The following is a 21,119-nucleotide window of genomic DNA, read 5'->3' on the forward strand; positions in this document are numbered from 1 at the left end:
ACTCCCCCTCCCCCTCCTCCTCCTCCCCCATCCTCCTCCTCCTCTGTTTCCCGCTCGAACCATCCTCTCGTCCCCTCCCTACTTCCTGACTCCTCACCGAGCGGCTCAGTTCTAAGTCCGCTGACCCTGCTCCCGTCGTGTGCTAGCACCAGCAGCTGCATGCCCCCCTGACGGTTCCCCAGCAGGAAGCGAGAGCCATCCGGGTCCACCGGACACCAGGCCTGGAAATGGGGGGGGGCGAAAGGAGGGAGGGGGTTAGAGAGAGGGAGGGGGGAGGGGTGGAAGAGGGAAGTATGTGCACACGTCGAGGGAAAAACTTGCAAAGTCTAAAGTACCAAGTGAGAGAGAAAGAGGAGAGGGAGGAGGGCAGTACGGGAAGGAGGTGTGGGGGAGGGAGGGAGGGAAGGAGGACGGGAGGGAGGGAGGGTGGGAAGGAGGAAGGGAGGGAAAGACGAACCACAGTCGATCTGAGGGAGCAGGTGAGGGAGGAGGAAGCCAAGGAAGGGGAGTGATGAGGTCGAGAAACTGCGTGTGGTGGACAGCAAGGGACAGCAGCTGGCGGGTGGTTGGATTTGGATTTTGGAAATGTGCACGGAGATGTGTATAGCGGGGCGCAACTTGTTGAATGCTGTGTGCCAGTAAGCATTACCGCGTGTATCGCCCCGGGAAGAAAAGGCAACGAGGAGTGCGGCACCCTAGGCCCAATCAAGGTGTAGTAGTCGTATGCTTGCGAAGCCCCGCAACACAAAAACGCCACGCGAACCTCCTCCCCCTCCCAACCCTCCCGCGCTCGCCTGCCCGCCCGCCCGACCACCCCCATGACGACGGCCATCACTCCAACATCATCCAAGTTTCCAAACTCGAATGCTCTATTTTAAGCTCTACACAAGCCAAGCTGGCGGGTGATTAGGGCCCCGAGCCCCACCTCACCCCCATTGCCCCGTGCTGCCACCTGACACTCAGAACCCACCCGAGCCCCGAGCCCCACCTACCGTGACGATGGTTTGCCTCAGTGGCGCTGACACGGGCGCCTGGCCCCCCGGGCCTCCCAGGTACGACACCACATTCTCGCCCACAACTACCACACCCCCCAGTGGCGAGGGTACGGGTATGAGCAGCGCCGCGCCGCTGTCGACATGCTGCTGTTGCCAGGGACCGTCTAAGAGGTCCTGCGCGTACCGGTGGGATGAGTGAGGGTAAGGGAGAGCTGGCTGGCTGGCGGGGGGAAAGGGGAGAAAAAATTCCAGAGGATCCGAAGACACACGGGACTAGAGGCACACATACACACACACACACAGCAACCCATCCGTCCCCCCATCCCCATCCCACACCCTCCTCTCCGCTCCCCCTCCCTGACCCGACCCAACTCACATTAGCCCCCAGCTGCATCTCGTAGGTCTTGACGTGGCGGGCACCTTTGGGGTCCTGGTGCAGGACACACAGCAGCGGCCGGCCCGGGGACCCACCACCACCGCCACCGCTTCCGCTGGGCCCCGCGCCGCTGCCCCCCGCCCCGCTGGGTCCCGCCCCTAACCCCGGGGGCTGCGGGTGCAGCCAGGCCATGTCCAGCACGGACAGCTCCTCTAGCCGCACACTGAAGGCCTCGGACAGCTGGCCGCTTCGGTCGTCCATGGGAATGACCTTCAGCGCGGGGTTGGCGTTTGGGGAAGGGGGGGGAGGTAAAAAAGGAGAAATCACGTGGGAGAGTCAAAACCTAACTGGGGCTGACCTTGCCGGTCACAATATGATGATGGTGGTCTAAAAGACATGCAAGAAGCAAAAGGTCAATTGTCAACGTTTCTGGGGGGGGGGTTCGGATGTGTGGGATGCAAAATCAAGGAAAACAAAAGATCTCTCGGCGTCTTGGAGGGGAGGGAGGAAACGAGGGGAGGAAGGAACGCAAACCGGGAAGGAAGATCCAGGAAGGAGGCGGGGGATCTGGCGACTTCGGGGACGAGATTTCGCGGGTTTCGGAATTCCGTCTGGAGGGTGAGGGTGAGTGAAGGAGCCCCTTCGCTGATACACCCAAGGATACACCAGCTATGTCGTAGGGAAGTGGAAACGGCATGTTGAAAAGGAAATAATGGTGGGCCGAGATGTACGATGTGCGCATCGGGAAGAGCGACGAGCTCATCTCATCTTCGTAAACTACCGTAAACATGCCGTACCTTGAGCATTCCGTCGTACAAGTGTAGCCCGATGAGGCGACATGCCGGGTCCACCACTCCCAGTTGCCCGTTTTCAGCGGGACGACCAATGCGGTCCGCCACGTCACCATTGGCACGGGTCAAAAGCTGACCTGCGTACGACAACCGACAACCGCTATCAACCATAACGAACCCAGTTCAGCAATGCCAATTTGAAGCTCCTGTCGCCAACCGACAGGAAAGCGGGACTACCGGCGTAAAGCCGGTCAAGTCAGGATGGTACACGGTTTTCGAGGTACGAGTCCCGGGAAGGCCGCTTCCAAGCCAGGTAGCCGATACCATAGCATGGCCGCGATGCAGCTGTGAAGAACACCTGCCCGCCGCTCCTTCACCTCATATAGACGCACTGGTGAGGAAAACAAAACGTTCTTCGTGTCTTCTTCTGGTGTCTGGCGACATCGTCATCCGATGGCGGCATGTAGGCCACAGCCTCGTTGAACACGTTTTTATTGTGATAAAAGAAAGCTGAAACTGAAATTCGGAAAACCACTACTCGCTGCAAAACCACCAACAGCAGCAGCACCAGCACCAGCGACAGCAGCTCACCTTTGGCTGCGTCGTACTGCAGTACACAAAACTTGTACTTTTCCGTCAGGATGAAAAGCAAGTCCGCATGAAGGTCCTGGGAGGGGACATTTCCACACGACCCCCGGTAAACAGAGGCATGTGGTGTGGTGGCGGTTTAAATGAGGCGGCGGGTGGGCGGGGCAGGTCCAAGGACAGCATTCGCGGAGGTGGGCGGTGGTCAAACAACTCCCAGGTGGCCACATAAGACGGTGTGGCGATTCGGGGGACGATTGGGAGAGGAAGGCGAGAGGTACGGGTCCTGCAGATCTTTGAAGAAGTCTCAACCGCTGAGCTCCGGGGTGGACAGGCTCCATCCCACACCCCACCCCGCTACCACCACCGTAGCCCTCCATACCGCCGGATACCGCCCAACCTCCTTCCTAGGTGTTGCTGTTAATTCTACACCACGTCGCACTTTGCTTTTCACACCATCCAATAGCCCAGGGAGCAGGGTGTAGGGGATGAAAGGCAAATTGGTTGAAGGAGATGGAAGTTTGGGACAGCAGAGGAAGATGAAACAAGCGACTTCTACACCTCGACGGGACCAAGCCGCGTGCCGAGCCGAGCTCCGAGACCAAGGGACCTGCATCTTCGGCTCCACCGACACGCGACTGGGTCACATTCCCGTACTTTGACGCTCTCCTTAAAGCCATCTTCACGCAAGCAAACCAAAAGGCTGTACAATACCCAACACGAATTGGGTCGCGGCAAGCATAACTGCCCGCGACTCCATCGCATCCATGCAGCTAAGACTCACAGCAACGTGGGCCTATACTTAAAGCCTACATGGCCGGGGCGCTAGCACTACGGCAACGGTAGGTTACACTTCACAGTACAATACTCTGCCGTATTACAGTAGAGCGGTACAGATGCAGTACAGGTGCAGTACTCACCCGGGGTCGAAAGACCTGCAGGGCGCTGATATTGCCGTAGATGGGCACGTCTAGAACGGCCTGTGGAGGGGGATGAGACGAACCACAAAGGGGTTGGAGAGAGGGAGGGGAAATTGAGATGAAGGGGTTGGAAAAACACATGTGACGTGTATGGGTGGCGCCGCGTCGTCGGCCCCATGCTCAAGCAAGCCCCCGCAGCGGACTTCCTAACGCACCTAAGGAAGGCCACACGTGCGCTGTTGCCATGCAACGTGCCACCCCAGAATTGGCAACTTATGTGTGCATGCGTGTGTGTGCGGGGGGATGGGGTGTTCAATCTTCCCCAGAGCGGCAAGGCCCCAGAGCAATCCTGCTCCGCTAGCCATGCCACCAGCAACTCCCTAGCCAGCCTAGCAGCCAGCCTAGCAGCCAGCCGGACGGCAGGGGCCCCCACCAGAGGGCCTGCACCCAGCCAGGAAGTCTACACGACGGTTGCACCGGTAACCACCCTCGCCAGTGAGCCCTATTGGACCCATCTCAGCCTCAACCCTGATTCCTCCCCTGCTTACTTCACAACGCCCGCCTAACCAAACTGATCCAACTCCCAATCCCGATGAAAATGGCCTTTGGTCGGACTTCCTACCCGACCTCTCTACCAATTGCCTATCTAGCAACCCCGGGGCTCGGCTTGGCCAGCTGTTTGCCTGGCCCTTCATGATCTGGGTCGGCTTTTTATCAGGAGCCCTATCAGGGACTTCGTCGGCTGAGGAAAATTTCACACATCTAGGGTGACCCACATCGCAGGTTCGTCCTCATGTCAATTCCGTGACGTGACGTTGGAGAAATCGCTGCGGGGGGGCCCCTTGGCCGCCGGCCGGGCAGTGCCGTGCCGTGCCGTCCTGGCCCGCTGTCTCACGTCCGGCCAGACAGGAAAATCCCCATCGCCGCACCTTGCTGAGTCTGTACCTTGCTCTCAGGCACATATTTCGGACGGAGTCGGTCTCACAGCTATGCCCACGAAAACTACCTCGCTTCCCTCCCTATATCTCAAGCCTCATGCAAACGGTTTATTGGCCTGGTCTGCGTAGCGATCGGAAAGGCCCCACGAACCCCCCCTGTACAACGTCCGGCATACGTCCCGGCAACCTGCTCAAAGGAGCATTTGGATTCCCCGTTTTTCCTACCGACAGCCCCTGCGGCCCCAGCGTGCGGATCTCAAGGCGTGTAGAGCAACTGTGGGGGTGAGGGGACGGTAGGAAATGAGGAGGTGCTTGCTAGCATGATGGAGCCAGATGGAAACCGGATTCTTTCCGGATGTAGGTTACTATGCAATGGAACGGCGTCGTGACATGGATGAGCGGGGATGAGGCATGAATCCCGAGAAAGCGGACAGGGTAGCCGGGTCAAGCGAATTTCAAATAGCATTTCAGGAAGGCAGGTAGGCAGGATGGGATTTAGAGGCATGCGTTTTTGCGGTTGATACCGAGAGGGCCGGGGGGATTCGATGCCTCGCATGGATTAGGGACCTTCAGGCGCCCGTGACGCCGAAGGATTATGGCACGATAGGGAGGGGGGTTGACGAGTGCAGAGCAGTGCGCTCGGAACTTACGCTGTTATAAGATTTACATCGTTGGGCCCTGTGAAGCTCGCCACCACAGCATGTGTCACCGCCGTGGGCTTGTGAGCGGTAACCACGTAATTAAAGCAACCGGCCGCAGAGGCGCCTAGCCCAGGCACATCAACCTCCATTATTACTTTCTTGCTCTCCACTTGGAACAATATTTCAAGTTGCTGTTCTGGACTTCAGTGCCTGTGCAATTTATGTCCAGTTCCGAGAGTTCCAAATGCGACAAAAGGCCTCACGTTTTTTCAGTTCAAAACATTTTGATCAAGGCAAACTGCTTATGAAATCGCGCTGGGTACTGTGTTGGAGACAAACAAGCGCCCTAGTGCGCAATTGGTGACCTCGACGCCAGCAGCCTAAGGTGTATGCGAAATGCAGGACCTGCCACGGCGCGCACTTCGCGATTGAAGTAAACGAAGCAGGTGCTTAATGCGATAACGTCGCCCATCCGTGCTGTATGGCAAAAGAGTACGACTACCGGTACTTAGCTCCGCCAGTCCTCCAGTGTCCGCCTTGCAGCGCGTCAAAAAGCACCTCGCTCGTCAAATACTTGACCTCAAAAGTTTAGCCTAGCACTTTAGACCCCACTCCAGGAAGCCACGGGGCGGGAAATGCAGCTCTCCCTTACCCAGCTAGCCCACAACAGGTTCGTTGCCATTGCACCGCGCGGTGTGGGTGTCGTGCTTTAGTCGCGATCATTCCTCGGTTGGGCCCATGCTCCTTCATATGTATTTGATGGTAATTGGATGGTTCCGGAGCCACTTACCGCCTGTGCACACGCGGATGACTGGCAGGGGCGGCAGCGGCAGCATCGGGCCGGATGGAACAGCGTGAAAGCTGTGTGCAGGAGCTTTGTTTTTGACTTCCTCACCACCATCCTAACCGTGACACAGGTCCGAGATCCCAACCCAGATAAAGACCCAGATTAGTTGTGCTATTTTGTTCTTCTAATCGCGGCAGTGGGAATCCCACCAAGTGAGAGGCATATGAAACAGTGGCGGACCGTTCATTAGGTGAGTGAAAGCCGGGTGAGCTAGGTGGGGGCGGGCTAAGGCGAAATGCTCTGAGCTGCGATATGAAATCCTTCGGGTGGTAGCTTCGACTAGAAAAGTAAACTGTGGTTTGGCAGCATGGAAGGTGTCCGGGAGGTCTGGCAGGACAGCTCTGGTAGCGGACCGGCTCCGTAGTCAGTAGTCGCAGTTGAGCCCTCGGCTCGAATTGGGCATCCCTTGAGCTCCTGGCTCGTATCGGAAGGTTTGCAGGTACGGGGCAGGCACCCCACGACCATGTAACAGACACACACAGTAGTCACAATAAGCTAAAGCTTCCTGCATTTTATGATATGCTGGCCATGATTTTCTATTATTAAGAGGAGCTGTTGAGCTTGGTGGGACTTCGCAAGCAAGGTAACAGCTAGCTAGGATTGTACAGCAGTTTACAGCACAGCAAAGTATAGCAATGCCTTGAGAGACACTGCCACATTACTAAAATAGCCAAGGAATCAACTCATTATTGCCTGTGAAATCTGTGGTTAATGCCCTGGGGAACTTTGGAGCTGTCCCCGGTACTACGTCAGCGCAATGGCCTGGCGCAACTCCACGTATCGCATGCTTGATGGTATTTATTGACGGCTTCAAAAAATGAAGGATTACTGCGACATGCGCAAACTGGGGGCCCAATGGAGCCTGCTATCTAGGCGCGCTATTGAGAAGTACGGGAGATGGCCAAATCCCGCGTTCAGCTCTTCTTCGAAGCCATCATGTGTCGGGGAGAATTTTCGCATTTTTGCGTTTGGGCATCATTGCATTTACCGCTTGATTAAGCACACTTGCGCATCCATTCCTACGGCTCTTCGCGAAGGGCTGCATAACAAAGAGGGAGCGGAGTAGGAAGCCAGTCCTGTATTATGTGTATGCATAACACCTAATAATTACTGAACTCTACAATATTTATCCGATGAATCAGCGTTGGGCGTTGTCAATGTTACATCCTCGAAGGCGAGCCCTGTAGATAGCGACATCGTCGCAGCCATGGCGGATCAGCCATTGTTTGGTGTATTCCAGGAAGAAAAGGGACTTGCGGTCAGCGGGGAGCCTTATGACAAGCCTGTCGATGTCCACAGTAAGTGCACGCCCGGCGCCTGAAACCAACGCTGAGCGCAGCAATCAACAACCCTTACCTACATGCCAATTCCAAATTTCAGCAGCTGAAGTCGAGGGCGTACTTCAACTCCACCCACCCGCTGAACGGCCTTCCACGCAAACCTGCCGGGCGTTGCCAACGCGCCAGGTCCCCCTCAAGCTTGCACCTCCAGCCCCTCTCTCAAGCTCTATTGCAAAACAAGACAATAGGACGCGCGCATGCAGTCATTCTCCTAGACCCAACCCACAAACGCACACCATATTCCTCCATGAGCTCCGGGTGGCCTAAGCCACCACGCCTATACCTACATGTCCGGCACCACTCGAAACCTCGCGCCCAAGTCGCGGCAGCATCCCCAACCCCATCTGTCTACCTTTCGCCACCCACCCAAACCGCGTGGACCTCAACGCGCAAGTCCCTCATCACAGGCCTTCCCATCCCGTCTCTCTAAGCACCCTCAGCCTCTAACCCAACAACCCGCAACCACCCCAACCGCCCCAACAACCACGCCCCCCAGCCTCGTCTGCGCAAATCGCTCATCCCCCGGCTTACTATACCACATCGCCCCTCGCTTCCTTGCCTGCATACACGTTGCCCCGCACCAGCTCGACACAATGGCAAGCAGTTCGAGGTTCCTGACTGCACCGCGATTTCCGGGAAGGGACCTGACACCTGGTTCGACAAGAGCCTCAAGCTAGCCACCCCGGTAGGGAGGAAGGGAGGCACCGGAAGGGAAGGCCCGAGCCGCGGGAAAGGGGAGATGCCCATTATTATGGGGCCAAGTCAGAGAGTAACTCCCGCGCGCATGTATGTATGTCGCATATTGCCTTTCCTTTCAGGCACACCGCTTCCTAATTTTCCTCCTTTAAACCTATTCCCGCTCAATCCCTACCTAACTACCTACCTACCTACCTGTCTACCTACCTGCCTACCTATCTGTCTACCTCCTACACAGGCTGACCAGTACTCGGAGCCCTTGGACCTACCCACCATCGTTGCGGCCAGGGCGAAACCAAGTACGGCCATACCCCAATCGGGAGGTCGGCCTCTCCACGATAAGCCCTTCCGCCCCAGCAACCCTTCGCAGCGCCCGTGAGTACAGGGAAGCCTCCTCTTAACCCACCGCCGATCTCCCCCCCTCTCTCGACCCTTGTGTGTGGGTCAGTCAGCTGGGGCCCGGGAGGGGTTCTCGCGGATACTGTGGGAATGGGACGGCGAGGGGCCGTGTATGTGGGAGAGACGGAACTGCCACAAGCTGGGTCTTGACGCTCTGCCAACCTAGTGACCCAGGGCGGTGATGACGACGGCGACCCGATGGAGCAATGGCGAGAGCCCTGGAGATTGAGATGTGGTGGTGACGATGATGATGATGATGATGATGATGATGATGATGATGACGACGGAGCGAAACGCTAATTGAAACTATAATTGGAAAATGCGAGAGCATATCACGAACACAGGAATGCGCACATAGACACAGATAGGCAAACAGACAGACAGACAGACTGACAGACTTTCGCTTACCGCTCTCCATCCGGCGGTTTCTCTTTGGCGACCCGTCCGCAGGGGAAAGGCATCGGGGTCCCTGTACGGCACCTTCGGGCCCATCAGCTTATTCTTTGCCGTACCAGAGGGCAGTGGGGACCACAGCGACACGCGACGGTGCGTTTGTCTGTATGTATGCGTGTGCTTCAAGCAGCAGCAACATGCGGCAGTATGTGTTTCTTCCCGCCCAGTGAGCCCCCGCCGCCCTTCCCGGGGGTTAGTGTGCGTGCGTGTGTGTATGTGTGCGTGTGTTTGTGCGCCGCCCTCCGTCCCCCCCTCCCCCCCACCGTTTCTTTAGGCTTTCTTGCATTTAAAACCCTCCCCCTCCTCCCATTTCCCCCCCTCTTTCCCCTCACATGCACACGCACACCCGCCTCCTGGTGCCCCTCAGCCCCATCACGGCCCCTGTGGACACGGATGCGCTAGGGAACATCTACACCAAGCCCCCCAGGAAGGGCGGTCCCGGGTAAGTGTGCCGGGTAGAGTGACCACGTAGCTACGTGTGAGGGGAGCCCTCTCGAACACTCAGAGAGTTGGTTGACTTGCCCACCTGGCTGGATGACTGCAGGGCTGGATGGGGACAGGATGGAGGGATGTTAGACCTTTGGATTTGCTTGCTGTGCTGTGCTTGTGGCTGTTTCCCGGAGCGACAGACGCACATACATTTTAGTAAATTAAAATTACACCAGAGAATCTTTATTGTGGGGAACACCAGCACCCACGGTTTACTCGTGCGCGGGGCTCGCGGCTCTCTTGAGTTTAATGTTTTCCGGGCCCACCGGGCGCTGTGTGCTGTACTGAACGTACGCAGGTACCCTGATCAGTACCGCCTGCTGTCCGGCGGGTCGTACACGTACGTACCGGATGAGTACCAGCGGGGTCGTACACTGGAAAAGGTGGGAAGCTGGAGCCCCCTAGGGGCTGGGCGGGGAGATGACGGGGAGGAAGTTGCACGGGTACGAGCGCTTTGAGAATGGGTTGTTGCGAATGCATCATGGGGGTGCTGCGGGCTGTGGGCTGTGTATGTGGGGGGGGGGGGCCGCGCCACCAGGGGCTAGGGGTTTGGTGTGGGCTGGTGGTGGGCTGGTAGTGGATGTAAGCTGTCTAGGTAGTTGAGTGAGTGCCTGGCCGGTACTGGATGGCTGAGTGGCGGATACAAAAAGGTGAAGGGATGTCAAGGAAAGCAAAATCCGCGGTCCCGGATACGGCCTAGCTTAAGGGTTGATGCGGTAGGAAAGAAAAAGCCGTAGCCTGAGGGGAAACGGCCAAGAGGATGGACGACACAGCGTGGCGGATTTTCAGGAGGGTCAGAAGTTTAGGACTTTAAGGGTTAAGATATATACGTAGCTCATATCGATTTTAATCGCTGGGTTGTTATAATTTCGGTGCCGTCTTGGTGCCGTAAAACCTACTTCTGCATGCAATTTACCGCTTCTACGGTTTCTTACAGAGCTACAACAGCGCTAGCATAAACGGATTATCAAAGAAGAACATGTTACGTTGGATTTGTGACAGAGCAATAACGATTCCATAGTTTTCTGACAGGAAGTTACAGTAATCTTGCTCGATGAGCATTTAACGTAGCCGTTAGGGCAGAACTTGGTTGTGATACAAAAAAACAATTATTTCTTAGATGTAATGGTACGATGGTGTCAGATGACTGCAAATCTATATTGGGTGTCGCGTTGCGGCCAAGGCACGGTTTCGACCGAGTCGGCGTGGTGCGCAAACTTTTCAATAGCTATTATACAATACTAAAGAATTTGGCATCATAATTACAAGGAGAAGCTCAACTCTGCAAATTAGTAGCCATGAGATGTCGCTAGGTTTTGCCTGGTACGGACTGCTTTTTTTGACGGCACTGAGCACCTGCGACCCTTGCTGTTGCTCAGAATCTATCTCCTTCGAGCTCAACTAAATTAATGAGCTCTTCCTGGCCTCATTCCGCGCGTCCGCAGGCCCTCAAACACGAAGCACGTGCCCGCATCCCCAAGCCATTTTGGGGCCGCACGCGCGCCAACGGCGTCTTCACGTCCGATAGCGAGGTACGGCAAACCACGACACACCTTCACTCCGGAGCTCTTGAGCAGTACATTCCCACCTCGTATGCCAAGGGATACATTCGCCTGTGTCATACGCGCTGTGGTGGTCGCGGACATCGTGATCAACGAAACAACACAAAGAACGATCACTGTATGTGTAGTTAGCATGTTTAGCTGCGACACACCCAAAACCAACGACACATTTACCTACCTGCAGCACACCCGCATATCCTTGGCGTGCCCTTCCCTGCTCCCGCCGCTACACCCCCCCGCCGGCTTGTGCTTTGCCTGTGGGACCTTACCTCGCCTCACCTCACCTCACCGCGCACCCCACCGCGCCGCGCGTGCGCCGCCTCCATCTCTGCCTCCGCCTCCGCAGCTATACGCCGTGCCCCCGGCCAAGTCCCCTACCCGCAGCCGCTCTGCATCTGACGGTCGACCTGCCTGGCGGCCCAACAACCCGGCGCCCAAGGGAAAATACTGCGGACTGCTCTCTTCGCCCACATACATCCCGTCTCCAGCGCCGCCGGAGAAGGTAAGGAGGGTCGCATTGCTCAAGGGAGGTTTGGGCTGAGAGGCTTAAGAGGGTGGGGTAGCTAAGGGAGATGGGAGATGGTAAAAGCAGGGAGGGGAAGGGAAGGGAGGGGAAGGGAGGGCATCACAAGTTCATGCGATGCAACGGGGCAACGGCTGATACGTCCAAGCCGCCAACTGATCGTATGCCAGGGTCCAGAGCAATGAAGCTACCGCCTGCACGCCGTACTTTGTGCCCCCGTGCAGCCCCAACCGCAGCTCCGAAACTTCCCATCACCCGCACGGCCCTTCGTGCCTACCAACGCTGGGCACAAGCGGCTGAGCATGTGGAGTGTCAATCCCTACGAGCGCATGGCAGGGGGGCATGTTCCAGCTATGGCCATGCACACCTCAGCGGCGGTGTCAGCGGCCGCGGCCGTACATTGAGAGCTTCGTGATAGGGGTATCGGGGTTTGTAGGGGTATAGCCATGCAAGGAATCGATCGGAATGGATAGCTGTTTCCGCACAATGCCTCTGGTCATACTGCTTGGGCCTGAGTCATCCGCCGGTCATGGACAGTCAGCAGTACTCCTATCCTGAGGCTGTATGTTTATGAAGTTTCCTAGTTCAGCTGTTGATGGCCAGTGGGAGAGAAAGGGGTGAATGGGAATTTTGGGTACAGTTGCCTGCGGGGAACTCGTACAGGGATGCCTGCGTGCATGCGCGTGTTGTGATTTATTGGTTGGTTGGGGGTGAGAAGTCGAGCCCGTCTGTGTTTTTAATTTTTTGTGTCTTGTGATGTCAGGGGGGGCTATCGAGCTGCTTGCCAGTTTCGAAAGTGTTTGGCGGCGTGTTCGTTTGTGGTTTGTGGTCTTACCTTTGCTTGCACACAACGCACGAAGCACAAAGTACGAGGTTCAGGTTTGGGCGAATGGCCGCCGTTGTGGCTCGCGGTGATGTTGTGCCAGCATGAAGAGGAAATTAACTGCTAAGGATGGACGTGCTGTCGGATGATAGCCGTTCCCGTTCCGCTGCAGCATTTTCTTGCTGTGTAGGTAGGTAGGTAGGTAGACAGGTAGGTAGGGTAGGTAGATAGGTTAGCAGTTAGGTAGGTAGGCATGAAATGAGCAGGCATGCAGGCAGGCATGCAGGCAGGCATGCAGGCAGGCATGCAGGCAGGCATGCAGCCTCGCCTGCGTTTCCGTTGGCGGCTTGAGGCTGATCGTTTCCCTCCTTTTCCGCCTTTTCTGTCTCCTCCCCTCTGTCGATTGCTCTCATCGCCATGCTAATATAGCCGAACTAGACAAATGCAGCACGGGAAGCTGCCCTCAGCACGCATTCACACACGCACACACACACACACGTCTCAGACTTCTTTCTTGTCTCTCCTGCCAGACCAAGTATCGACCCGGTTAGATTCTCTCTGGGCTCCGAAGCCAGCTTCCTGGATTCATGGTTTCCGGAGCCGTGGGCCGTGCCGCATACGGCAATGCTCCCACGTTTTCCCGTAGCTAGCATGCACGGGTGACTGTGTGTATGTCTGTGGGTATGTCGGCACATATGCATGCCATTGCTTATGGATGTGAGTGTGTGCAGGCCTAGCTCGCAGCAGGGTTATAGCTCTGCTCTGTGCTCTCGGAAGGCACGGATATCGCGTAATGTATTTTGGATGGATGGAAGACATTGCATGCACTGGGATTGGAGTTGGATCGGGCCTCGTTTCATCATCTTGGTAAAACTCGGTTTGGCAGGAATCTGCGTCAGCATTGGTGGCATTGGTTTCTGTGTCTAGATGATCTGAGCCGCGATTTCTGTATGCGCTGTATGCGTCTGTATGCGTGTCTGTTATGGGAGACCTCATATGCTGTACCGCACCTGCACGGATTGCGGCGCTTGGCGAGATAAGTGACCTCAGGCGTTTGTGGGTCGGTAGATTTACATGTGGAGGCATGTTGGTGAGCGGTTGAGTTGGCGGTTTGGGGTGTGACATGCGCGTACTGCTGTGACTGAGCACTAGATACAAGGTGTGGGAGGGGGAGGAGGAACATTCTTGAATATTCTCATGGGGGCTGAGGTGTTGACGGGTGGCTCGGGTGGCGATACAACGGAGTATTTATTAGTTTGGTGTGGCGTAGTTAGTTTATGTGTACTAATGTTACTGCCTAACCATTCATGTTCGTGTTCCGCGATGTTGCGTCGGAAACAAAGCTGCAGCGTCCTTGCGGGTCTTGATGGCCGTCACCTTCCCCCCTTTCCCCTAACCCATAGAGATATCCCATGACCCCAATGGACACTTGTAAGTAGGTGGCTATGGCTCTCTCACACAGGAGTTTGTTCCTCGTTCAACTAACGCCATGATTGGTTTATTTACGGGAAAGAGTTGCTTGGCGGCAGCATGGTCGGTGCAAAAAACGAAGTATGCCGTTGAAGTTGCCAGCAGTTATATTGACAGCGAAGTTGAACTGAGCGTGGCTGATCACAAGCAGTCCAAAGACACAAGTGTGGATTCACGAATGCATTAAAAACCGCGCAGTACGATCGATCAGTTGACGGCAGTTGAACATGGGGTTTCTAATGTTAACGAAGCCTAAGCAGATTGTGCTCCACTTATTATTGGCGTCAGAAAGTGTCTTGTTGCGTCATGGATACAGCATATGGGCCCGGCTTGAAGCTGTTGATGGATGTGTCGAAACGCTAACGCGTGCCTAATGTAAATACTCGTAAGGTAATGATAGCTATGGTAACCATGCAGCTGCTGCTTAGGCGAGAAACGCGATCAGACGCAACATAGAAGGCATGCAAGAACATCAGTCAGTCACCCCGCAAGACATCGGGGTGGTGTTGTCTTAGTACAGCAGCATAACCAGAGAAAATATGTCCCAGACAAGCAAGCAAAACGCACTCCAGATGTATTCTGACACACATCCATATAGACTAATCGCCAGAGGTACGCCTGCCCTTTTGCAGTATTACTAGCCGATAACAGATCAAAAGGCCCTTTCATGCAACACAATTCTATACGTCTGCGAAAACTCAAATGGTGTACGATAAATTATAGTTGTTTGGCTCCTGTTCTCGAAGGACGGACTTGTGTAAACTTATGCATTCACGCTGCTTCCAGTAATGCCTTGACAGCAGTATGAACTGATTTTCCGCTGTCACCTAGCCGTTGACACGGCTGCTTGGTAGCCCGCCCTTGGGCTTAGGGCATATGCCAAGCCTCCTGTGTTGCTTTGGCCGCAACCCTAGTAGTGATAATCCAAGGGAAAATGGCGGGACTGGCACGAAAGACGTGGCGCACGCTGCAGTTGACGCTCAAGCCCCTTTTCCTATTGCTGTTTCTACGAAACCGGATATCGAAAAGGAATCCTCTATTTATAATGTTACACCAAGCATTCAACCCAGGGTTCCGTCGCCGACGGTCAGTCCCAATCACCAAGTCGCCAGCGTGCTGGCAGGTGGTCGCGCATCAGAGCTTGCTCAAGGCGTGCTTCAGGTTGGTTCCAGATGCCGGGAAGCATGGCAAGCTGTGATGCACCTGCGACTGTGACGGTTCAGGCCAGTCGCTCCATTGCATGCATTTCTTTGTCCCTATAATAAAATCGTTTTATAAGGAGGTTTGTGTGCGAAGGCACGATGCGGTCACAGCAATGCGTGTACGCGATAACAGTTATCGCACTTGTGAAAAGTCGGGTCGCCCCTTCCTTTCACGCGCAGGGAATTGACGTGCAACGGAAGATAACGCTGCTTCAAGGCCATTGGTGGACGCGCATTGAGGATGCCGTAGATTTGCTTGCAAAAACATACTCCGCTGCATGCGCCAGGTGCGGGCAAGGAAGTTTTGGTGCATATGCATGTAATTGAAAAAGCGAAATGTCCAGTAGAGTCCATGCCATGCAAGCTGGGTCATCACTGCCCTACAGCTCGTTTCGAGTGCGGGAGGGGCTCCTGTTCCGGCTCGGTGCGCATCATTTTTAGCGCACGTCAAGCATGGTACTCACGCATGCGAAGATTCAAAGGCGTTTCTTCAGCTGCCTGGTTAGCTCCCCTGCTCAAGCCCCGCGTGCAGCAGCACTAGCAGCAGCAGCATCAGGGGACCAACATCCTATGTGGGTCGACCGAAACTTTTCCACAATTGTAATCAGAAAAGGCGTACGGCACCAATAGAAGCAAGTACAGCAATTATTGCCCGACACACACCCACACAGATAGACCCCACGCGCCATCAGGACGTGCCCTTCTCTAAACTCTCTCCCTCCCTTTCCCCTTGCCCATTTCCCCTTTTCCCCTTGCCCAGTTCTTCCGACCATTTTTGACCGCCACGATCCTGACACGGCACGTGTATGCTTCACCACGCACTCGCGCCCTTCTGTCTTTCGATCAATGTCCCCCCCTCCCTCACCTCCCCGCCGCAACCCCCATACGACGCCGGAGCTCTCGTTAACTACTGCAACCTGTCCCCCCTCACTTCCTCACTCCCCCTGCTGCGTTACCGCACTGCCGTACATGTGTCATGACGCCACGATGCCGTCGTCACGTCACGTCGCCGTCGCCTCACCGCCTCTTTTCTTCCACCCAGCATTTGGATTTTGGACGAGGCAGCTGACTCGTTCGTTGCGCTGCTCAGCAAGGGCCCTATGCGCCAGGCTGTCCAGCCCGGCTGCGCCGTACACCTCCGCTCGGAGTACGACCCTAACAGCCCATCTAGCCTGACGTCGCTTTGGGAAACCAAGGTACGGCACCGACGCGTCACTCACAATACCTCCGTACCCATACACCACCTCAGCTGCTACCATTTGACCGTTTGACGAACGCATAAGGCCCTTTGAGGTGACAGGGGAAAGGCAATTGCGACGACGCCTCTTGGTGACTCTTTGCAACGTCACAACGCAGATATTTATATATTTTCCCGTCACGGCGGCTTACCGCACTGACCGTCCCGGACAGCGATGTGACTAGCTGTCCCCGTGGGCCTCATTTACCTGGTTCGGCCTGCCCTTTTTCTCCTGGCCGTTGTCCGTACAGGCCGTACAGTCGTACAGCGTCGGTCCGCACCACAGCAGCAATTCCTCGGCGGGGTCGCTGCACTGCCGCCGCAGCGGCGCCGGCGGCGGCGCCGCCTTCCCCGCCGACTGGAAGCTGCTGTATAACGCCCACCACTTCACGGACTTCTTGGCGGTGCCCATCGTGGCGGCACCCCTCGACGGAGCGGACCGGCCTTGTCCCACATCAGAATCCGCCACCTCAGCGGCTGGCATGCTGGTAGCCGCGCTAGGCGGCGGCGCAACCTCCGGTGCATCCAACGCTGTCGTCACTACTGCCGCCGCCGCAGCGATGGCGGTGGCCAACGCAAGCGAAGGCGCCGCGGCCGGCGCGAGCAGCGGCGGCCGCCAGCAAATCGTTGGCGCGCTGACGCTGTACCTTAGCCGGCCAGACAGGGTTTCGGAGCAGCCTCCGAGCATCTTTCATACACCCTTGGAGCAGGATCTCGTGGTCCTAGCGCTGGCGGGGGTGCTTTTCAGCTGCGGCCCCGAGCCCGTACGGCACGTCTGTGAGCTGGTGCAAGCCGTACAGTCGGCAACGGGCAGTGGCGAGCTGGCGGTGGCGGTGGCGGCGGGGTTGACGGCACGACTACAGCATGTGTTTGCGGTGGCACCGGCCGCATTGCTAGCGTTGGTGCCGCCGAAGCAGGTCAGCGCTGTCGTATTTCGGGACCTGACGACGGCGGCGGAGGCCTTCGCCGCCGGGCCTGGAGCCATTGATTCGTTAGCGGGTGGATCGAGCTCCCAGACGTTGCCGCTGCTGCACCCGGCCCTTGCGTCCGTTGCCGGCGGCGGTGGCGGCGGTGGCGGCGGAAGCGGCGGCGCGAACGGCACGGCAGCGACGGCGCTGTACAGCGGCAGTCACTCGCATGGCGGCGGCGGCATCAGGGTCCAGTACCGTACCGCTGGCATCCATTTGGGCGTTACCGACGCCGGCGCTCCCGCGGGTTCCATCGAGCGCTCTCCCAGCCTGCTGGGCACCGGTCTGCGCGGTGACGGGGCCGCCACGACCAACGGCGGCGGCGGCGCCGCTGCTGCTGCTGCTGCTGTCGCCGGCCTTTACGGCGGCGGTTTCGCAGTTCCGGACGTCAGTGCTGGTGCTGTTGGGGGCGGCGGTGGCAGCCTCGGTGCAGCACGTCTCTGCACGCCGAACAGCCGCAGTGCGGGCGTGCTGGGGGCCCAGAACCCTTCCGGGCTGCTGACGTGTCGCTTGGACCGCATGCCCTCGCGGTATAAGGCCCTCGTTTTCCCGCTTTCACACACACTGTTGCAAGTAGGTGATCCCTTGTGCCATGTGTTATGTAGTTTACTACATGTATAGTTTACGTCTAACATTTAGTAGCTGATAGTTGTACGCAACATTAAATGTGCATTCTAGCATATACTTCTATTTTCAGCTCCTAGGAGGAATGCTCTGAGACGTACGGCAAATCGCGGGTGCTTCCCGCAGGAGGTTGGCGAGGTGCATGGGGTAGGGGAGATTTTGGATGTGGGGGCCCGGGACGGGGGTGGGAGGATAAGTACGGTAATGCAGGGGGTTCGCGCTCTTGGGGGTTATGGTACGGAGAGACTGGTAGGGGTCGTGCGGTGTGTGGGAGCCGGGCAGCTAGGTGCGCTCCGAGCCTGACTGCTGGTACTGCCGCAGGCCAGGGGGTTGCGTTTGGGGGGGGAGAAGGGGAAGGGGAAAATACCCCACCGTGTGTGTGTGTGTGTTGTGTTTCAGATACCCTGGAAGAGCGCTAGGGATTCCTTCGCCCACCCTTGGCCGTGTCGCAATAGAGGCTTTTCGGGCTGCCGTACGTTACCCGTGCCCTTCCACCTCCCCCAAATACACCATGCGCGGGTGAGAGCGAGCGAGCGAGAGATACACACAAGCTCACAAGCTCACGGATGCACGTACGGGCATGTGTCTTAGAACTATTTGAAGTAACTTCATTGTAGCAGCTTTTGCTTTCGACAAAGGAAGATGCAATTTTGCAAGAATAGAGACAAAAGTAACCATGCGTACACCACGCGCGAGTACATCATGCGTACACTCGCACAACAAGTCGGGGACGCCGTCCCGTGTGCCGGCGGACATGACAGGTGCTGCTTCAGCAAGGCCAAGAGAAGAAGCTGATGCAAGGCCGCGGAGGGCTGCTCGGCAGCGGCGCGGTCGGAGCCGCCACCGCTGCCGCCGGCGCCCGGCAAAACTCCGCCCTGCGCGACCTCTGCATGAGCGCCGCCGCCGCCGCCGCCGCGCCCCTCAGCGGCGTAACCCGCGGCGGCTGGATCATTAGCGACTGCAACGACCACCTACATGCCGTACACAGCCCGTCACGTGACATATACGTCATGGCGCGCGTCAACGCGCGCCGGCCGCATTCGCTCGTACTGGTGACGGCGGATCTGGTCCCGTCGTCGGCCGCCATTGGGGGGGACGGCGGCGGCGGAGCCGACGGCAGCAGCAGCAGCGCGACCTACATTGCGTTATACCTGGCCTTCCCCGACCGGCTCCCTCGCGCCCTGTTGGAGCTGGTGATGGCGGATGTGCAATTGCTCATGCGCCGGGTGGGTCGGGGTGGGGAAGGGGGTGGGGAAGGACGTGACGTGACGTGGCGTGGCGTGAGGGGACTGTCGGGACGGCGCTGGGCAGCAGGGTTTCGGATGTCGATGTGTCGTACTACTGGTGAAGTTAGCAACAGCGCACGCGCACACCACGTATCGTGTGAGCGGGTTCAGTGCGCGGGTGCAGATGTGCGCGTGATGCCAATTCCTCAACACTCCCTCCAACACTACCCCCTCCAAACATACCACTACGTACATATGCACATGCACAGTATCACAATATGTTCTCGACCTGGTCCCCATTCCTCGCGCTCTACTCATATCGCGCTTACTCCCTTCCTCCCCTCCTCCTCTTGCTCCTCCACCGCCTCTTTTATCTTTTATCACCACCACCACCACCATTACAACGACCGCCACAACTACCACAACTACTACTACAACCACTACCGTCACAGCTGCTGGCGCCGCTTATTCGTCACCGCTTCGAAACCAATTTGTCGGAGGAGTGGAGCGCACTGGCGGGTGCCGCCAACAACCTGCCCTGCCCGGGGGGCCCTGTGTTGCGAATCACCTCCTCCATGTCCGCCTCCCAGGCACGTCAGGTGGCGGGGCCGGGGCTGCAGCCGTCGCCCTCCGGAACGATAATGACGACGACAGGAATCCAGCTTGCAGAAAGTGAGTGTGTATGTATGTATGTATGTATGTATGTATGTGTGTATGTGTGTATGTGTGTGTATGTATGTATGTATGTATGTATGTATGTATGTATGTATGTATGTATGTATGTTTCTATGAACTGAGCTGGGTGCAGCCGTGAGTATGTGTGTGTGTGTGTTTGTGTGTGTGGGGGAGAAGTATGTGGTTGTATGTTGTTACAGGGTGGTTAACTTCGCCAGCGGCCCCCTTTCCCGGGGCAGTCCCTGCTCTCCCCTGCTAGAGGGGCACCCTAATCCGTCACCCCATCCGACTTCAGAATGTATTCGTTGGGTTCGGCAACTCACCACCAGCATCCAACCAAATTTAGCGGATCAACGGCGCATCAACTTAGTTCCTGGTCAGCTCGCAAGTTGATATTATCACGTCCTACATCGTCCATATGATGGGGGGCCACCTCCCAAATCGACACCCCTCAAACACCCGAGGGGTTGGCAGGCGGATGTGAACCCGGGTCGGCCAGGAGCAGAAGTCAGGCCTTAACCTCTGCCAGCCGCCTGCCTAATGTGGTTGTATGGAAGAGGGAGGGGTTCTTTGCGCCGTCAAAGCTCACGCCGCTGCGCTGCTTAGGTCCTTTCCCCCAACACCATTTCGCAACTTGGGACGTCAGCCATTGTCTTCAATCGGGGGTTTGCAAAGCCGTGACCTCCTCCCCCTTTTCCCCCCCCTTTTCCTGTCGCTCCATCTCCCTTTCTAAACCGTTTTCACCCTGGACAGCGTCTCCTAGTGCAGCCGCGGCCGCCTCCTCCACGCCCCCCATAGCCGAGGCACACAGCAATACCTGGCTGTCAAGGCTAGGGGGAGGGCACGGCGGCGGCGGCGGCGGCGCCGCCACATCCCCCCAGTTGCTGATTCCAGGTTTTGGGTTTGGCGGCGGCGGCGGCGGCACCGCCAGTGAGCTGCATTTGGAGGGGTTGTCGGCGGGGGAAGCGCTGCAGCAGATGTCCGTACTGGTTTCGTCGTACATGGACACCTTGCAGTCACTCCAGGGGCAGCTCATGGCATCGGACAGGTGTGTGTATGTATGTATGTATGTGTGTGCAGGTACTTTCTGCACCAACAATTGCATATGGATTTGTTGTCGCAATTTGCATTTTTGCTTCCCCACCCCATACACCAATCCATACATGATGCAGCAGCCTGGTGGTTTCGGAGCGTTGTCGGTCGGTTGTTTCCATCATGCCGCTTGCAGCAGCCTCGCCTCGCCGTCACAGGATATCCTCAAACCCCCTTCCCCCCGAGTACACATCCCCTCCTCGCCCTTTCCTCTTCTCTCCCTCCCTCCCTCCCTCCTACACTCTTG

At 57.0% G+C, this 21,119-nt stretch overlaps 2 protein-coding genes across 2 annotated transcripts in view; one reads left to right on the forward strand and one right to left on the reverse strand.

Annotated features, from left to right (window-relative positions):
* The window catches only part of ddb1 (UV-damaged DNA binding complex subunit 1 protein), a gene marked incomplete at both ends in the record, with an annotated part of 17,449 nt that extends 12,099 nt beyond the window's left edge, over positions 1–5,350 (reverse strand). The window contains 9 exons of the mRNA XM_002950135.1: positions 98–221; positions 993–1,169; positions 1,372–1,480; positions 1,535–1,641; positions 2,169–2,299; positions 2,754–2,829; positions 3,668–3,727; positions 4,831–4,879; positions 5,256–5,350. Of these exons, the coding sequence (XP_002950181.1) occupies positions 98–221; positions 993–1,169; positions 1,372–1,480; positions 1,535–1,641; positions 2,169–2,299; positions 2,754–2,829; positions 3,668–3,727; positions 4,831–4,879; positions 5,256–5,350 (928 nt within the window). The remainder of the gene's footprint in view (positions 1–97; positions 222–992; positions 1,170–1,371; positions 1,481–1,534; positions 1,642–2,168; positions 2,300–2,753; positions 2,830–3,667; positions 3,728–4,830; positions 4,880–5,255) is intronic.
* A 1,724-nt stretch (positions 5,351–7,074) lies between these two features.
* The window catches only part of VOLCADRAFT_120838 (uncharacterized protein), a gene marked incomplete at its 3' end in the record, with an annotated part of 19,011 nt that continues 4,966 nt past the window's right edge, over positions 7,075–21,119 (forward strand). The window contains exons 1-14 of the mRNA XM_002950016.1: positions 7,075–7,391; positions 8,018–8,118; positions 8,368–8,504; positions 8,979–9,074; positions 9,349–9,423; positions 9,769–9,853; positions 10,916–11,002; positions 11,379–11,534; positions 15,231–15,337; positions 16,093–16,246; positions 16,539–17,828; positions 18,641–19,105; positions 19,558–19,777; positions 20,675–20,828. Coding sequence (XP_002950062.1) covers positions 7,301–7,391; positions 8,018–8,118; positions 8,368–8,504; positions 8,979–9,074; positions 9,349–9,423; positions 9,769–9,853; positions 10,916–11,002; positions 11,379–11,534; positions 15,231–15,337; positions 16,093–16,246; positions 16,539–17,828; positions 18,641–19,105; positions 19,558–19,777; positions 20,675–20,828 — 3,218 coding nt within the window. The 5' untranslated portion in view covers positions 7,075–7,300. The remainder of the gene's footprint in view (positions 7,392–8,017; positions 8,119–8,367; positions 8,505–8,978; positions 9,075–9,348; positions 9,424–9,768; positions 9,854–10,915; positions 11,003–11,378; positions 11,535–15,230; positions 15,338–16,092; positions 16,247–16,538; positions 17,829–18,640; positions 19,106–19,557; positions 19,778–20,674; positions 20,829–21,119) is intronic.

Source organism: Volvox carteri (assembly GCF_000143455.1).
Source record: "Volvox carteri f. nagariensis unplaced genomic scaffold VOLCAscaffold_17, whole genome shotgun sequence".
In the NCBI taxonomy this organism is placed as follows: Eukaryota; Viridiplantae; Chlorophyta; class Chlorophyceae; order Chlamydomonadales; family Volvocaceae; genus Volvox; species Volvox carteri.